The 20,033-nt window shown below is 40.2% G+C and overlaps 1 protein-coding gene across 1 annotated transcript in view; it reads right to left on the reverse strand.

The window, feature by feature from the left end:
• Window positions 1–19,266, reverse strand: part of XPO6 (exportin 6) — a 96,946-nt gene extending 77,680 nt beyond the window's left edge. Inside the window, exon 1 of the mRNA XM_016136795.2 lies at window positions 18,634–19,266. Coding sequence (XP_015992281.1) covers window positions 18,634–18,636 — 3 coding nt within the window. The 5' untranslated portion in view covers window positions 18,637–19,266. The remainder of the gene's footprint in view (window positions 1–18,633) is intronic.
• Between the last annotated feature and the right edge of the window lie 767 nt (window positions 19,267–20,033).

The raw sequence follows: 20,033 nt of genomic DNA on the forward strand, positions 1-20,033 counted from the left end.
CACCAGGTAGTTGTGAGGAGACATAATTACTAATCCCTTTGCAACCTTAACCATAATTACCAAAACAACTTCTATAGATATTTCACTGGTGAGTTAATAAGCTGAAAGAGAGAGAGAAAAGAAAAAAACCAAATAAACAAAAATCCCACATATAGCAAGTCAATTAAATGCTTAAAAAAAATAATTCCAAGAATGTCAACTGTCTTCACTTTCATTTGTATACAGATCACCTACCAGCTCTGCAAAGATTATAAGAATGGCGGCGCACATCCTCCAGGCTTCTATTTGTTTCTTTCTTTCTTTTTTTTTTTTTTTTTGGAAAGAAATATCACACAGAACCCTAATATATGACACAGACTCAGAGACTCTGCTTGCTTAGTGGGGGTGGGGAAGGGGGACCCAAAAGTCTATATACTCCCAAATCCAGCAGTGACACCCCACCATGAGCAAGAAATCCCCACACTAAAATGCCTCTGCACAAAAGCCCTCCAGCTTTATAATTCAAAGTTCTACCAAGTCTAGAAAGTTGTCTTCAGGTAATAAATGGCTGATGGAAGACTGGTTTGTAAATTCTTTCAGGTATCTTTCAACTGCAAGCCCCTCATCACTCTCCAGGGTTATCACCTGACCATGTGGGGTAAGGGGAATCAAATCAGTGCATCACCTGGCCCTAGCCTGTTCCTTGAGCTTCCCTGTCCCCACACTCCCTCACCCAGTCTCCTCACCCATCCTATGCCTCAGCCAGACCCAGCTTCTCACTCTCCCTCCTCATAACATTTCCATGTCTTCAGGCATGCCATTTCCTCTATCTAGAATGTTCTTCTCTACCTGAAAAACTCCTGCCTATGCACTAAGACACCTTGACAATTTAACCACCTCTGTGAAGCCTACAGTTATAACCCCTAGCAGGGCCACTCTTCCTGGGCTTGTTAACATACCATTGCATACACTGAATTGAACTGACCTCTTTCGCTCTGATACAATGTCGGCAAGGGCATAAATTAATGCCATCTCAATGGAGGATGACTTAGCAATACCTATCAAAATTCTGAATACATAAACAACTTCACCCAGCAAGTACCCTTTCAGTGACTTTTTCCTCCAAAAGTTTGTGTGTAAAAGGATCTTACTTAGTCAACACTTTGTAAAACAAAAGATTGGAAACTACCTAAATTTCCATCAAAGCAAGATTAGTTAAATAAGGTACATCCATACTGTAGAATATTATGCAACTGTGAAAAACAGTAAGAAAGCTTTATACATACGTATAGAATTACATCCAATATAAATTGTTTTCGAAAGGCAAAATATGACAGTGTGTACAATATGCTACCCATTCATGAAGACAGAGTGGGGAATATGAAAAAACATATATATACTATATACATTCACACTCGTATATATTTCTTTTCTAAACTGATAATGGTGACTGCCTCTAGGGAAGAGAATGGGGTTATGCGGACCGGGGGAAGGAAAGAGGCTTACACTTTGTACATTCTCTTGTATCATTTAAAGATGATACAAGATGATACAATAATCACTTGTTTAAAAAAAAGAAAAGAAAAAAGAGAATAAAAAAAGGAATTACCTGTGCAGGTTTCCCTGGTAGCCTAGGAGTACACAGACTGCTTCCTAATCATCTCTTAAGTTCCCAGTGCCTAGCACACGGCAGGCACTTAATAAATATTTGCTGCAGGAATCATTTTAACTTCTTCTCTTATAGTAAGTGAACTAGTTACTAATGGTGATAACTTAAAAAGCTAATACTTACTTAGCACTGAGTAGCACCCACTGTCCTAAGGACGTGACATTATTAACTCCTTTAATTCTCATAACAATCCCATTACACAGATGAGGAAACTGAGGCCTGAAGAGATTAAGTAACTTGTCCCCAATCACACACCTGGGTAACGTGGCAGAGCCAGGATTCAAAAGCTGGCCCCCAAACCCTGCTCTTAAATATGAGGTTATACTAGTCTTCACATACCTAGGAATATACTGAAATAACTAAACACTAAAATACACTCCTTATTGAACATTTGCTACAAAAATCTCCTGCCAAATGCTTAATTATAAAACATGTTGAAGTAAAATGAGTTAGGCCACCACCTATGTGGGGCTGAGGAATTCCTAATCTACACTCTGATTTTAGCTTTGCTGATTCACATTCATTCCACCCCCAAGGGGATCAGGCTCTGGGGAAATGATTAAAACATGACATTGATTTGCCCACCTGTGAATTTACCACAGAAGCTATATTTGGTTCCATAAATAAAATCCTCCTCTATCTATACCAAGCATTCCACCTCTGTGAGTGTCTGATCTAAAAAACTAAGGGAAAGACCTCACTCCCATTGTGGAAAATAATTCTATGTGAAAAATAAAAACCACTTAACTTTGAAACATAACACCACCCAGAACTCCCAGTGAAGATGTCAAACTCTGAGAAACACATGTCCCTGGACCCTCTCTGGTTGTCCTTGTTCCCCGATACCACTCTTGCTTTTAAGCAAAATTTTATCCCTTTCCTGAGGTTTTACATATTAGATACTGTCATAAATTTATTCATTAGCTTTTAGGCTATTTGCTGCTATTGTTGCCATTTTTTGATGAAACACAGGGAAGTACCTTTCCTGACAGTTCTCAAATCACTCTGCTGTGAAGGTTAACTTTTAGAAAAGTTCCCTGTATAGACCCGGCCATGGAATGTGCTGTCATTTCATTGGCTTTCACTCTCCAAGCACCAGACTCTTCCTATCTGTATTTTTAGATCAATCCTACCCCAAAACCTGTAGCCCTCTCTCTACCGACAATAACTGTGAACTAGGAATGGGGCATCTTGACCAACTATACATGCTAAATTCAAGAGTGTTTCCATATATAGTTAATTTTCAAACTATAATACACAGATTCAACTCAAAGTTTACTTCATTTTTTTTTTGTTTTAAAAGATATTGAGAGGCCACATATTATATGGTTTCATTTAAATAAATGTCTAGAATAAGCATATCCCATAGAAAGAGAAATGTGGTCGCCAGGGCTTAGGGGGAGGAGAAATGAGATGAATAGGTAAGGGGTTTCCTTTGGAGTGACAAAAAAGCTCCTGAACTAGAAAGTAGCAAAGATTGCACACATTGTGAATGTACTTTAAGTCACTGAACTGTACACTTTAAAATGGCAAATTTTATGTTATGTGTAGCGTGCCAAAATAAAAAATCACCAACTTAAGACTGTGAAAAAAAAATATGTTAAGGCGCCATTTCTAATAAAGTATAAAGGATACTTAAGTAAACAGTAAGCATAAGGTGCCTAACTCCTATAAACAAACAAAAAAATATAACTTGATAACTTTTCCTACCAAAAAAAGGTATTGAGGAACAATGAAAAGCCATTTTTTAACCTATTTAATTTGCAACATTTTTCTTAGCACTACCCAGTGCTGATGAGTGTATTTTATCTTCAGTTGGTAGGAAGAATAAACTGGCATAACCTTTCTGGAAAATATCTGATGATGTCACTTAAAAATGTTCATACTAAATCTAAAACTATTTTAACATAAAAGGTTTATTTAAAAAAAAAAATCTTCATACCCTTGGGCCCTTCTGGGAACCTAGCCTAAGGCAATTTTCTGAAATACAGAAAAAGCTTTTTGCCAAAACATTAATCACATATTATTTACAATGGCAAAAAAAAATGGAACAATCTAAATGCCCAAGAACCCATGTAATGCAATATTATAAGCCATTGTAAATATTTATAAAGTATTTAAGGATTTCAAAAACCACTTATACTATAATGTTAAATGGAAAAGGCAGAAGAAAAAACTGCATTTACAGTGTGATCTCAACTATATTTAAAAAGTAAATAGAAAAAAAGACTAGAAGGAAACAAACCAAAATGTTACTAAAGGCTAAATCAGATGGTGGTAATTTCTTCTCTTTTTTATACTTAACAAATATTTTAGAGCCCAAAATACTTTCTACAGTCAGGAAAACAATAACAGCAAAATCGATAAGTGGCAGAGAAGACTTTCTGACAGCATCAGTACCTACTCTAATTGCCAAACAGTACTAGAACAAAGAAGGTGCAGAAACTGCACTAAATCACTGGCCACACATCCTTAGAAGGCATGGCTACTGCATCTTTTGTGGGGTTTTTTTTTTGGGGGGGGAGGGGGGTTGTTTGTTTGTTTTTAAATAAATCCCTATGGGAGAAGAGTATAAAGGAACTCTCTTGTACTATTTTTGCAGTGCTTCTGCGAGTCTAAAATATCTCAAAATAAGACATTTAAATTAAATAAATAAATCCTTGATAGATCAATTAATTTATCTTTCACTAAAAACAGAATGTGGAATGTAGATGAACAATTTCCTGGGCAGTAATAAGTACAAGGCGCTTTTCCTCATGAGTTAAATAAAGCCTTTCCTGGAGTAGCTGCCCTCACAGAAATCACCTGCGCTTACCTACTAGAGGCCTTGTTCTTCCACATTTCAAAGCTTTCATCTTCATGAACAGACCTAAACACAGAGCTTTTTCACTTTTCCGTGTATATCTGTGGCTCCATCAGCCCCAAATGACCTTTCTGCTTCCTCACTCAGGCCCCAAACTCTTCTAGTGACTTCCCACTTCTGTTTTGGAACCTAACTCAGTTGTCACCTCCTTTGGGAAGCCTTCCCTGATACAGCCCTCCCATCCCCAATTTAGCCAGGCTTTTTTTTTTTTTTTAAGACCTGTTGTACCTCTACAAGATTGTTTCTGTAGTTATATGCACTGTATTCATTTGCTGACACGTACATCTCCTCATGCAAGGTTCAAAACTTTCAGAAGTTATAAACTTCTTGAACTTCTACTCACCCTTTTCCATGCTTACATTCAATAATTCTCAATTATTTTGCAACTCCGTTGCAACTAAGCCCCCAAATTCACCAACAAGGCTTCCTTCCAGCTCCTGACTTTGCATTTCAGTAAAGAATTACAAATTACGTATCCCAGTGCACAGACTCACACCAGGAGCTAAGTGTGTTTTTGGACTTTCTCTAAATGAGCAATGTTTGCAATGGCCCAGCACTCACCCAGTATCAGGAATTGCTTTCCTTTCTTTCTACACCTAGAGTATGGTGGATTCAAGACACCAAATTTTAACATTCTACTCTCTAATTTACCCATAACTTCTATTTGCTAAGAGATTTAACTTCCTCATATCTTTTTATGTGCATGACCAGTTCTTAGCTGAATTTCTTAGATATTATCTTACATAAAATAATGAAGATTTTTATAAATTCCAAGTCATAACCTTGAAGGGTAAAGAACATCCAGGCTACACGGAGCTAGGAGGTCAGCTGGGCCCACTCACTGGCCAGCTAAGTGACTTGCTCCAGAAACCTGAAGGTTCTGCAAGTCAGACCTCTTTAAAATTGCAAATGATTTATCAAAGGATTTGAAGGTTACTGACAATCTATCAAAAACACAAGTATTGAATATCAAGGGTCTACTGAGTATGCTAATCAAAGTTCTTTCATCTTCAATCTGTTCACTACTGAGGTGTAAAGGATTCTCTCTCAAAAATGTCTTCTTACATTTCTTTGAGGTCTTTTCAAAAGCCTTCAAATTTTTTCTCTTTATAAGTCTTCTTTACAGATACACCATGATGTGATTTTTCAGCACTTTTCAGTCAAGTATGCTAGTCCACAAAGCTTTGGAGACATGGACCAGTCACCACAGTAAAATGAGATGAAGGCCACCCAGTGTTCCTCGAAGATGACATATGCCTGTATCTTTAATTGGCTTGTGAAGATTGGGGAGGAAAGGAATAGAAGAGAGAAGAGAGGAAAGGAAAAAAAGAATATATTACCTATTTTTAAACAATAAATGTTTAAGGTACAACCCAAGATTTTCAAGAAATTTCAGGTTTACAGAGGGTTGCTATGACCTATAGACCCAGGACAGGTGCCTTCCTTCCAACAGATACAGGCTCTCTCTGCCACTGGGGGAATTTCAGTGAAAAATCAGAGAAACCTTAAGTATGTATGATCAGTAAACTCTCCTATGAAGCTCCTTCATATACCCTATAATATTCTAATTTATACCCTGGTTCATTACTCAATTAGTAGAACCAGCAACAAATGATTACCAGAAAAATCATTTCACCAAAGTAAACTCCGCAACTTTCTGGCACTGTAATTGCTTTCCTACAGTTAAACCTGTTCTTACATAATATTATGGCAAATAAATGTGAAGCTAAGTGTGGAGGAATTTACATCTTAACTGCAAGGATCATTAGACAAAAGGTAAATAAATGGATGATGGTTACAAAACAATAATTTTATTCAAGTCCACAATATTAGTACACATAAAATGTTAGTATTCTTATTCTGATTAAAATCAGCAGCAAGAAATTCATCAACCAAATGTGCAAGCTATTCCAAATCTCATTTTATCAGCATTCTAAAATTATTCAGCCAAATTACACTTAAAAAAAAAAAAATTTGTTGGCTGACCCAACAAAAAATCTACAAAGATCAGATCAAGAATGATCAGCTGACATAGGAAAAAATACATATGGCAATAAAATATCAAAATATGTTCCACTTAACTGGAACTAAAGGACTGCACATGTAATTCCTCAAGTGCCATTTTCACCTTTCACATTAAAAAGTGTTAATGTTGTTACCAGAAGATAGGCAAACAGGCACCATCCCATTAGTGAGAGTATAAACTGATACAATACCTTTGTAGGAATAACACTATCAACCAGAATTTTTACATGCACAGCCCATTTGCCCCACAATTCCACTTCTGGTAATTTATCCTACAAACTCACAAAGTGGGCAAATATATATTCAATGTGTTTGTTGTAGTACTTATGGTATTGGCAGCAAACACTAAAATTCTAAACTAGGGAACTAGGTAAATACAGTAAGGCAGGCAGGCATACCATGTTCCAGGGTAAAATAATAAAATGACCCATGCTAAAAGATACCTTAATTGAGTTAATGAACTTCAGCCAAATAGATTTCTTCCAGCAACCATGTAAAAAGGGCGAGTTATCTCTAACTGAGGTAAAGGGTGAGCACTGTATGAATTAGCCTAACCAAGTTTTTCCACATACCATTCAATGATAGAAAACAATAAGAAATAGCTACAGACTTCTTAAGAAAAGAATGTATTCCCATTGAGTATACCCAGCCAGATTGCCACAATGGGTAAGGACAACAGATAAGACATTTTCAAACATGAAATAATTCAAGAGATACAGCAAACTTTTGAAAAAAAAAAAAATTATCAGCTAATCAATGTTAAATGCATTAAAAGGTTCAACAAAACACTCAATCCCAGATGGTGGAACACTGTCTACAAGATCTGAGGGAAAGATTACAACCCAAGAATTTCATATCTAATCAAGATGTCCTTCAAGTATAAAGGCAGGCAGGCATGCTGGCACTCTTTAATTCACCAAATAAGGCACCCTTTTTAAAAACTGACAAAATCTAGCCAACAGAGAGTTGAATCAAAGAACTCAGATATGGAAACGCTATAGTTAAAAGAACCAGTGGGGAACTAGACTAATCAGGGGGAACACTTTGTATATTATATAAATGTCTAACTACTACACTGCACACCTGAAACTAATATAATATTGAATGTCAACTCTAATTGAAAAATAAAATTAAAAACAAGAATCAGAAAGGAACAATGGATCCTTTAAAATATAAAACTAAATACTGAAGGAATTCTGGGTATAGATCAGACTATGCTCTAAAAACAAAGTAAAATAATGAAGAGTGAAAAGGGAAAGGCAGGAGTGTTCTTATTTTTTCCCATTATGAAGTATACTGATACTGCCTAGAACTGAAACGTGGAATGTATATTTGTATAAAATAATGCCATCATCTTAACGCTTTCCATAATCCTTTTCCTTAACCTACAGGGATTTGACAAGAGCTAATAATTAATAAAGGAAAGATTTGAAATTTGACAATTCCTTTTTCAGTTTCACTTGTTTCTGTTTTGTTTTGCTATAAAATTAAGTCAGATGAATAAACCTCAAAAGCATTACGCTTAGTGAAAAAAGCTGATCTGAAAAGGTTACACATGGCAGATTATACATTCCTATAGCACCCTCAAAATGACAAAGCTATAGAGATGGAGAACAGCTTGGTAGCTGCTTGGTGAGAGGGAGGGGGACTACAAACAGAGTATTAGGCAAAAAAGAATTCTTTTAGGTGGTTATATACCCTGACTGTGGTGGTAGTTACATAAATCAATACATGGAATAAACTGCATAGAACCATACACACACGAACGCAGGTTAAAAAATGGTAAAAACTGAATAAGGTCTGTAGTTTAGTTAATAATTGATATATACCAATGTCAAATTCCCTGGTTTTGATATTGCACACAGCTGTACAAGATGTCACCATTGAGGGAATCTGGGTGCAGGGTACATGGGGCTCTCTGTACTCGTTTTGCAACTTCCTGTGTATATATATTTCAAAAAATGTAGTTTTTTTTAATGCAAATGATAGCAAATTGACTTTCCTTTTAAAACTAGAATGACCCAAAAAATGAGCACTTTTTTAATAAAAGTACTTAGATTAGGTATCCACTCCCCTTATCGATTGATCAATTGATAGATACAAAGATGTATGGAATGTTCAGATGTTAACCATAGTTTAGGGTAGTAGAATTTGGAGTAATTTTTCTGCCATGTTCTTTGTATCTTTATTTTTTAATGCACACGTGTCATTTTTATAAAAATTATCCAGTTGTTACTCAAAAAAAAAAATCTTCCCAGGTCTGATTATTAGCCAATTTAGAAACCAAGGAATTTTTTTTTCCCAGCTGCATTTAGCTTATGAAATACCCTTAGCATTTCAGGGAATTTGAGACCAGAGATCCTTTTCATTATAACCTTCATATAAAATAGCAGCAGGCTGCTCATGTAAATGAACTACTGCAAAAGCTAAACCTAATAGGCTGAACTAAAATCAAGCAATTGGTTTTCAGTTTTAGAAAGCAAGAGTGAAATAAGAGTAGGATATCCCAGAGATATTTAACAAAAAGTCAGAGAAACTGACTGCACTAGCACCTGATGACAGGCCAGGACTGAGGAAAAAAGGTTAAATCCTAAGACTAGGTATTATTATTACTGTTTTGGTGAAAACACCATCACATGCAGCTATTTATGTACCTCCCTTGAGCTCCTCCACTGAACTATAACTTCCTTAGAGCAAGTACTATGTCATAATTAGCTTTGTATCCCTAACACTGTGACCTATGTATGGAAGTTGCTTCAAAAGTTTACTGGTGTATGTGGTCCTGCGTTCGATCCCAAGCGTCTCCACCAAAAACAACAACAACAAAAAAAACAACTTTATTGGTGGGATGAATTTTAGTAGGGGTGAATGAGGATGAAGAAAGTCCAGGATTAGGCTACTACCCATAATTAGGGGTGTCAACAAATGCTGCTCAAGGAGTGCTCTTCACACTACTCCTAGTCTATGGCAAAGTACAGAAATTGAAAGCATTTAAATACTTTCTTATCATTTTGGCATTGCCACAATTTTTTGTCTGTCAAACCCAGTAACAACTTTAGGACCACATTTTGAAACATGTTTTTCATTTCATTTTTCTAACAATTCATTTTTATTGTCTTTCATAAAAGTATTGGCCCATGATGGATTGGAAATTTTTTTTAATCAATAAAAGACAACTAGTTCTTTGCCGTGAAAAAAAATTATCAAGCAACCTTCCCATAGATGACTTGTAACGTGGTCCAGCCACCACTGTGGTCATGCTTTTTTATCACATTAGAGGATATGGAGAAATATCTATTTTCTCTTTTGTTAACAGCAAACTCTAACCATATTATGAAGCATATTTTGCAAGTTTTAAGGTTAGATAACTAGATGTAGTTTTTTTCCTGAAACAGTATTTAAATCGGGCTACAATTCAAGTAAATATGCCTAAGTAAATGTGCACAAGCTTAAGAAAAGAACTAGTAGTAAAAAAAAAAAATTTTTTTTAATAAAAAAACCACAGGCTGTAGAGTCATAGCAGTGGGTCTGAATCCTGTCTCTATCAACTTACTATGTAATTTCGGAGAAGATACTGACACGAACCTCCCTGAGCCTCAGGGTCCTCATCTTCCTCAGCTGTAATACAGGAACAGATAATAATACCTATCTTGCAGGGTGTCTGTCGATGTTAAAGGATGTACTGTGTGCAGCACACGAGGGCCCCCGAACAACAGTCTGCACAAAGTGTAATTATGAAACATACACTGACCTTTTTCTCCCTCTAAACCCCAGCTTCCTTCCCTTCCCATTAGCCTCTTTCACCTCCCTCCTTCTCTCTGCCTTGTGAGTCTCCTCAGTCCTTATCCACAACTTTCTCCGCTCCCTCCATCCCCACTTGCAATTGCTCCTCAGCACTTCCCCTAGCAGCAGTTACTTTTTAGAACCTCCCAGTAAGTACATTATCTACATGGCATTTGTTCTAACAACTCCCCTTGCTCACCTGCTCCATATCTCCACCTGCCCAGGGGAAAAAAATACTTGAGCTTGCTGGCTGCTTTGGGTTTTGGAAAAACAAGGTGTTAACTATATTCATACTCTATTTCAATCTTACCGCTCTCTCTAAATACTGCTACCATCATTTACTAACCTAAAAGGCCCACCTTGACCCTCTTGGATTTATTTTCACACTTGACTCATGACTACCTAAATAACTGTTGACTGCTTACTGGGCACTGGAGATGCAGAGGAGCGAGACTTATCCTGATATGGACTCAGAGAGAATCCCACTCCCAGGCTTGGAGTGGGAGTGGTGGGGAGTGAAGGCACAAATGAACGAGTTTCATATTTTGCTCTTCGAAGTTCTGAACCATTTGACACTTACTACAATATAGTCTCATAATTCTTATATAATAAAAATGAATCCAAATAATAAAAGTGAATAAAAGGCCTAACTATAATCAAAGATGATAAATGTGATATTAGTGACTGGAAAGTCTCAAAGAGGTTATGGTGACCTGGAAATTGTAGGTAAAGTCTCACCTGCAAAAATGAAGAAAAGGACATTCAAGCAGAGGGAACAGCACTGAGCAAAGGCAGAGAAGTATGAACTGTACTCAGTGTTCTGGGAATGACAAGTGGTTTGTTGTGGCTAGAGAACATGACATAATTTGGGAAGTCTAAAAAACATTCCAAATAAATCACTTTATGCATTTAATAAATCACTTTCATCCTTACTGAGAAAACTAAGTGAGTGAAAATATGAAAATCCAGGGCCATGATGCTTTCTGCTCCTCTGCTATGATAAAAACTTGGTCTCTGACAACAGTGGGGACCCTCTGTTCCAAATGATTTGGGATCAAGTGACATGATCACTTCTGAGTTCCATGAGGTAGCTCTGGTAAAACTACATAAGACAGGCTGGTGGTAGAAGAACCTGGAAACCATCAAGACAATAGTGTGACTAAAGTGGAGGGGATGAAGGGAAAGGCCAGGGGTCAGGACACAAGTTAGCAGCAGCATCCACCAGTCTGAAGGCAAAGGGAAAGTTAAAGATGACACAGGTTTATCATTTGAGTGTCCTGTGAATAAGGTCATTAACAGTACTAGGGCATGGGGGAGGTGGTGCTAACCTGAAGGAAGGATGATGGATTTAGTTTAGACATGTTTAATTTGATGTCTACAGGTCACTCGGGTGGATATCCAAGTCTGGAAAGGAAGGCTGAGTTCTAACTAGCACACAGGTCAATAGTTAAAGCCATTGGAAAGATCAAGGAGACTGAACCAAGAGAGTAATATTATGAAAGCCAAGGGAGCCGAGGGGGGAAAAAGTGTTTCAGGAAAAGAAAAAGAGACTGGTAGTTGCTAAAGGCCAAAAGGAAAAGTCAGATAGCACAAGGACTAAAATGAGGCAATTTGTATTGAATTCAGCACACAGAGGTTATAGGTGTGCTCAAAACATAGCAAAGACAAAAAGTCTGCAATAACTGTAGAATGAACCTTGGCTGGGAAGGGAAACGGGTTTGAAATACCAGAGGTAGAATAGCTCCTACGTGTTCAGGAATTCCCTCCCTCTGCACCCCAAGCTGTGCTGTCACATCTTCCTTGACTTGGACCAGGTATGTCCACAATCCAACTACCTAAAATCATCAAGATCCTTGTACTGCCCAATGCCAATTACCTTCATCTCGACAGCAACAACTGCCCACCTACCTACAGAGCCAGATCCCTTATTTTATCAGCAGACGACCCATCTCCTGACAGCTTCCTGTCAGTTTCTTTACCATTCCCACCAAATCCAAATCACCAATTAAAATTTTCTACTATTCCCAATTGCCTGGTTAGAAGCTTCCAAGATCAGTTTGAGCTTTCCCCTTTTTTTCATTCCTTGAACCTGAAATCAGTCAGTTTTCAGTGACACCTCTCTTCACTCTTCCTCTCCACATCTAAAAACAGGCCTTTGGCACATCCGTCCAAGCATGGTGTCATATCTGGTTTCTCACACCAATCTAACCTACGCATGGCAGATGAATTCATTTTTAAGGATAAAATAGCCAAAAAACAAAGCCCAACTCCCTGAAGCAGTCCTGGAGGCCCTCCATAAGCTAGTCATAACTATCTTTACAGCTTTCTAGCTAACTACTTCACAAAAACCTCCGCCATGGCCAAACCAGTCTTTCTTAATATTACACATTTAGTTACACTCTCGTCTTCTGAAATATCTTCTTACTGCAAGTTCTACTCATCATAAGGCACCTAGCTTACTCGCTCTAAAACTGGTTCCCTTTGAGGGGGTGGCTCCATAGTGTAGTGGTTAGTACGTCTGCTATACACGCAGAAGGTCCTGGGTTTGCACCCCAGGTGGAGCCACAGACTATACCCCGAGTGTGCCAGGCCCCAGGTGCACCAGGCCCTGGGGGCGTGCCGCGAGCACATGGGAGGCGATACCCCACCTTCAGAGATCCAGTTCTTAAGGGAAGATGGCAACATCCGTAGGTCGGGGTGGAAGTGGCAGGGGGGAATTATAGAGGGGGGAAAAAAAATAAGTAAAAATAAATAAAAAATAAAACCATCTTTGAATATTCAAGACCACTATAGAATTCCTACCACAATTTAACTGGCTACTAGCCAGGAATTAATCCTGACTCTTGGGATACATCGACAAACAAAGCAAAGATCCCCAGCTTTATGGAGTTATTATTTTAGCAGAAGGAGATAACAAAATAGATTTCATAAATAACGTTAAGTATATAAAATGTTTACAAATCGTAAATGCTACATAAAGAAGTAAAGCAGGATATGAAGGACTGGGAGTTCTGGAGTGGGATTACAATTTTAAATAGGGTGGTAAACAGGCCTCCTTGGGAAGATGACTCTTGAGAAGGCTCGCAGAAAGTCAAACCTGTCGTGCAGCTATCTCAGGGGAAAGTGTAGTCTAAGCAGAGGCACAGCCAGGCCAAATCTCTGAAGCAGAAATACACCTGGAATTTAAAGAATAGCAAGGGGGCCGGGGTAGCTGACCAGTGAGCCAAAAGGATAGCAGAAGACAGGTTCAGAGTATAACCACAGGCCAGAATATGGAGGGCACAGTAGGCCATGCAGGAGTACATGGGCCACTACTGGCTTGCTCTAAGTGAAATGAAGAGCCATGGGAACAGAACAAAGACACAACCTGCCCTAGATTTTTCTAAGAATCATTGAGGCTACAACGTTGAAAACAGTCTATAAAGGGGCAAGACCAGAAGGTAGCAGAACAGTTAGAAGGCAACTGCCACAATCCAGGCAAGAGACGATGAAGTCCTGAACTAGAGTGTTAGCAGTGGAGGGAATAAGAAGAGATAAAGTCCTGGCTACATTTCAACGGTAGAAAACGATCAGCTTTCCTGATATGACCAGATGTGGGATCTGAAATAAAGAAAAGTCAAGGATGACTTCCAAGTTTTTGGCACAAGCAGCTGGAAGGATAGAGCAGCCCCCAAATGAAGGCTGTGGGTGGAGAAGACTTATAGAAAATAGGGAGTTGAGTTTGAGACATGTTATATTTGAAGTGCCTGACAAACAAGCTTGTATGTCAAATAGGCAGGCAGTTGGGTACATGAAAACTACAGCTGAGGAGAGGTCTGGACTGGGAGTTCACCAGGTCTGAGACCTAGGGCACCCCAGCTGTTCAAAAATCAGTGAGATGGAAGAAAATCAAAAGCACATGTCCAGGAGGCCAAATGAAAACTTAAGGAAGAGGGAGTACTCAACTTGTCCAAAGCTACCGACAAATTAAGTAAAATGAGGACTGAAAACCACTGCATTTAGCCACCATGGGGAGAAGGCCCTTGACAAATGAACCTGAGAGAGAACAGAGGGTAACCACTTAGCAGCCACTCTTACCTAGCATTTTGTTGCAAAAAGGAACAAAGAAATAGGGCAGTTGCTAGCAAGAAGTAACATATTTACTATAAGAGTTCCATGCCTGAGTGCCATTTGCACATCAAGCCCTAAAAAGTCCTAAATATTCAATAAATGTCCTTCCTCCCTTTACACCTATCACTGTCATCTTTACTTATATGTATCTGATTTTTGTTAACTACCTGCAAACATTTTCTTGAAAGACCCTTTTTTCCCTCATCCAACTGTCAAATTCTTCCTAATCCTTCCAGACTCAACCTCCCAGGAAGCCTCCCCTGGCCCCTCTCCTCAGTTAATCTCCCTCAGATATTCTTCTATCACCTTTATCATAGTCCCTTATAATTATCAGAATATATGTCCCAACTTCCTCCCTAAACTGACTCCTAAAGAGAAGGCACAACAAACAGCGCCCCTCGTGGGGTGAAAGAATAACAGTTAAGAGCCCGGACTCAAGCCAGATTGCCTGAGCTTGAATCCCAGTTCTACCACGTGGTTGCAGTGTGACCTTGAGAAGTTGCCTCACCTCTCTGGGCCTTGAATGTTCTCATCTATAAAATGAGAATTAAAAATAGCCTCAACCTCCTGGCATTGTTTGGAAGAGTAAATGAGTTAATATATGTAAAATGCCTGGCATATGCTAAGCCCTATAAATATTAACTATTATATTATTACATTATATCTATAGTAACTAGGATTTTTAAGCTTGATTCGCGAAGTCAATATATTATTTCATATATGAATAAACTGAGGCACTAGAAAGCGCTGACCTACAGTAGAGAATTACTTCTTTATACTACACTGAGTTTTTTGTCTACCAGATAATTTCATCACTTGAACCAGGTCAGGTACTAATTTTTTCAAAAGCCGTTAAAATTACTTCTTGATATTTTTTAACCTGTCTCCCAGTCCACCTCTAATTATGTGACTGACTACAGAGCCTCTGAGTACTGCTGAACCTTTCCCTGCCACCTCTATACACCACCATGGCTTCTTCAAAACTCCCACCACATGGTGCACCATGCTACACTGTTGATGGACAAATGAATGACAGACACACCATTTGAGTTGCCAAATATAAAGTCTGGTTTTGCCTCCATTACAGACCACTTGCAGAAGGTGACATTCAAAAATGAGAAGCCTTTCTAACCAAAGCAATTTTCTGAGCATCTAAAAAAATGTAAGCAAAGACTCAAGTTTGCACAAAATTTCCATAATAAGCATTTAAGTAACAAGTTTTCAGAGAAGTAGTGGGAAACTCTAAGATGTTACATTACTTAAGAACTCATGGGAATTCAAATTCAGTTGGATGATATCACCAATCACCTTCCATGTGAGACAGTATATGTACTACAAAGAGCACAGGTATTGGGGTAGAGCACCTTGGGTCCAGATGCTTGTGAGACAGGTATCATACAACAGGTCTGTTCATCTCCCCTTATGGTAGTAATGACAATAATGTAACCTTGCAAGATGGATGTGGTTAACTGATACTGAATGACGTGAAAAATGAATACATGGAAAACAGGTAACTTACAGCAGATACACTATAAATGGTAGTTTTATCATATTATACTATTTTTGTCTTACTAGAGTTGAAGTTTTAAAAAGAAGTTATTACAAAGGCTCAAACATGTCAACTAACACTTTTTTTTCAAGCTGGTAAATGGGAAGCTGGTAAACTATTGGGGGTGACATAGTTTAACAAAATCAAATAAGTTTCAAGTGTATTATTCAACAGTAAGTCACATATGTATTGCATTGCGTTACCACCAGAGTTAGATTTCCTTCCATCACCAAATATTTGACCCCTTTTACCTTTATCTACCTCCTCTCCTCCTCCTCCTCCCTTCCCTCTGGTAACCACTAATCCACTGTCAAACATGTCAACTAATACTCTTAGGAGTAAAAATGTTGTCAGTAAGAAATAGATGGGAAAAAAAGTTCCTGGAATAAATAAATACCTGTGATACCAGGGAAAGACTTTCCTCCTTTAAGACACAAACCAGGCAATGGCTTCCTTGCATTTTGGGGACAAAGCCTGCCCTGCCCACACCCTGACCCTGGTACAGCTATAGATGAACCTCTGATGACAGTGATGCAGAAAGGACATAATTAGAGCATCCTGTTCATCTCATATCCACTGTGCTTAAATACGTGACTCGAAACTTCAGAAAAAACTGTACATAGTGATTATAAAATCAACTACTACTTTACAATTAATTGCTCGAAGGTGGTCATTTCATAATGCTCTCCTGATCACCAATAAAAATGAAACCTGAATACAAAGTTGTTTGGCTTAGTGCATAACCAGTAAATTTGACGGAGGGGTTCCAGAACTCCCTGAGAGGAGGAATATGACTATATTTACCTGACATTCCCTAAAGCCTGGCATATAATACCTATTTAAAATTCACTGAAAGATTTGTACACCCAAATTCATAGCAGCATTACTCACAAAAGGCAAAAGGTGGAAGTAACCCAGGTGTCCACCAATAGTTGAATGAATAAACAAAACGGATAAACAAAATAACACAATGGAGTATTATTCAGCCTTAAAAAGGAAGGAAATTCTGCCATATGCTACGACGTGGATGAACCTCAAGGACATTATGCTAAGTGAAATAAGCTAAGTGAAATAAGGATTCCACTCATATTAGGTACCTAGAGTAGTCAAATTCAGAGAGACAGAAAGCAGAAGAGTGGTCACCAGGGGACAAGAAGAAGGGAATGAAGTATTTAACGGGTACAATTTGTTTTGCGAGATGAAAAAAGTTCTGGGGATGGAATGCACAACAATGTGAAGATACTTAAAACTACAAAACTGTACACTTAAAATGATTTAAAAAGTTTCATATTATGTATATTTTACAGTTTAAAAAATATTATTTGAAAGAATAAATGAAGAAATACTCAGTACTACTTTTATCACTCACTAAATGTTCTCTTTCATACCTCTGGGTTATTAATTAAAGAATTCCTACCTCCACATTTTATGATGAGGAAACTGGAACTCAGAGAGCTTAGCTGACCTGCCACTATACTACATATAGTATCTACTACACAGTGCTGCTTGGCATTAACAGTGTATTTTATCCAACTGGTTGTAAACCCCAATAAGACAAGGGCTACACCTCAGGTCTTCTTTCTATGCCCAGAACCTGAACACACCATCCACAGGCTCTTCGAATGTTCTGAAAATCCCACTGGCCTGAACGTCTATATTACAAAAGATGTCACTGTGTCCTTTTCTCAACTAAATCACTAGCTTGGCAGGAGTAAAATAGGCAGCCTTAAAAAAACTTCTGTCTCTGAAAGTGCTCAAACACAGGGTGAGCCATCCACCATTCCCCATGGCTTACTACTGCCAAGAGCAGGGGAACTAAAGGTTCAGACAATTTCACTTCTGAGGGACTTGCGTCTTCAATAGTAGATAGATAAGGTTCAGAAACCATTACAATAACAAAAGACGAGTGCTTAATAAATAGATGTGAGTGAGTTCACAAATCTAAGGGAGTACTTGGAAAATGCAGAAGGCATCTTCAGCAGAGGCGGCTTCTAACCTGGATCTGCAAGGATGAATAGTTTTCCAGGCACTAGGGAAAAGGCCAGAGCACGTAGTAGAAAGAACAGCAGTTTCAAAAGAATAGCACCGTTCCTGACTGCTATTATCTAAGTAAGTGACCTCTGCAAAATCACAAACCTTCTGTTTCCCCATATATAAACCTACGGCAAGACCCCGATCAGCTCTGTGTGTTGCATCTAACAGTTCTGAAGTCAGACTGCCTGGGTTCAAATTGTGCCACTGTCACTTAAGAGTGACCTTGAGCTGGGTAATTAGTGGTTCTGTGCCTCAGTCTCCCCACTTCGAAAGACGGCTGGTGTGCTAATTAAATAGCACATGTCAATCACTTAGCACAGGCCCTGGCACATAGTAAGCCCTTAAAAAATGATAGCTACTGTAATGATGAGCTACACCGTGAGAGGAAAACAGATGCAGGGGTTGTGCGGGCTGTGCTTCCAGGTCCCTCCCAGTCCTGAGACATCCCTGGGGGGATGGGAGCCCAGAGCCTGGGCTGCAAACCCTGCACGCATGTGTCGCTTGCCCTGCTCGGCACGCGCCTCTCCCCGCCCAAGAGAGAAGCGATTGCTCAGCAGTTCCAGGGCCCGCTCCCACCCCAGGCCGGGCACCCTACGAGGAAGAAGCTCGGACCCCACTTACCATGCTGGCAGGGGAAGGAGAGACGGCTCAGGTGAGCTGGCTCTCGGGCTTCCGACACGTCCCGCTCGCACAGGTCAGGTCATGGTCCCGGCAGGCTCGGGAAGTCCCCCGCCCAAGCACAAAGAACCGCTTCCCCACCCGGGCCCCACGGGGACCCTCTAAAAAGAGCGCGGCCCCTGCTTCATCGGGGACCCCCGGAACAATTCATCAAGACCCACTCCCCCCTACAAGGAAGCTGAAAAAGCAGGAAATGGGGCTCGGAGGCCGGCAAGGAGGGCAGCGGCTGGGGGCCCCCTGCCCGGGCCCGACCCCCGAGGGGAGGCTCCGGGCCGAGGCAGGGGCTCCCCGGCCTCCGGGTTCAGAAGCAGAGGCGGGCCCTGCCGCGAGGCTGAAGGGGCGGAGGCTGGAGGGGCCTCGGCGGCGCAGCCTGAGGGACCCGCTCAGAGAAGAGGCCCGGAGACCCGCACTATCCTCACCGCCTCAGCCCAGACGGCCGCCGCCCCCGCCAGCCCCTGGAGCATCCCTGCGCTTTTCCACCCTGAAGCTGCCCGCTCGCGCCGCGAGGCTAACCCCGACCAACAGCTCCAACGCGCCGGAAGTGGTGAGCGCCCGGCGCAGCTCCACGGCACGGCCGCCGGGCTGCGGCGCTGGAACCGGACCAATCCGGAATCGAGCGAGGGGCGGGGGCACGCAGGGCGGGGCCGCACCTGACGGCTCCCGCTGGCCCCGCCCCCGAAGGCCCCGCCCCGCGCCGGCGCCTGTCCACGCGCGCCGGCAGCCATGTTGGTAAAGGGCGCTGGGTCTGTCATCTTAGTAAAGGGGCACTTCCTTTTTCGTTTCGTTGGCTCATTCATTCTGCAAATTTTGGGGAAGAGCCTTTAACATGTCAAGAACCCAGCTAGAATTCGGCGGCACGCAGCCTCCGCCCTCGTGAAGCGTACATCCATTCAGTGCACCCACGTTTTAGCCCTACTATGGCCCAGGTGCTGCTGTGGGTTCTAGGACTTGGGCGATAAACTAGAATGCTATAGTCTCTGCCCTTTAGGAGGCAGATAAGCAACAAAAGCAAATGAATAATATATTGTAAGAAATGAGGAAAACTGTGGGTGTTGTGAACACAACAAACACTCAGTGTGCTCAGAGAAAATTGAAGGGAGGGATGGAAAATGTAAACAGACCTGAAAGATAAAGTCAGTAAGGCCAGCGTGATCAAAGTCGAAGGAACAACTGCTGAGGATCTGGGTTCTGAGATGGCCAAGAATGTGGTGAGTTCTTGTACCTCTCCAACCCATTTTCCTTATTTATGAAAGTTGATTTTAAGAAACAAAACAGGAAAAAGTCCCTAGTGGCAGAGGTGCTGCTAGGGTTTGCGGACTGCAAAAACGAGCAAATCTGTATAA

The sequence above is a fragment of the Rousettus aegyptiacus genome, unplaced genomic scaffold, assembly GCF_014176215.1.
Source record: "Rousettus aegyptiacus isolate mRouAeg1 unplaced genomic scaffold, mRouAeg1.p scaffold_m13_p_8, whole genome shotgun sequence".
NCBI classification, from domain to species: domain Eukaryota; kingdom Metazoa; phylum Chordata; class Mammalia; order Chiroptera; family Pteropodidae; genus Rousettus; species Rousettus aegyptiacus.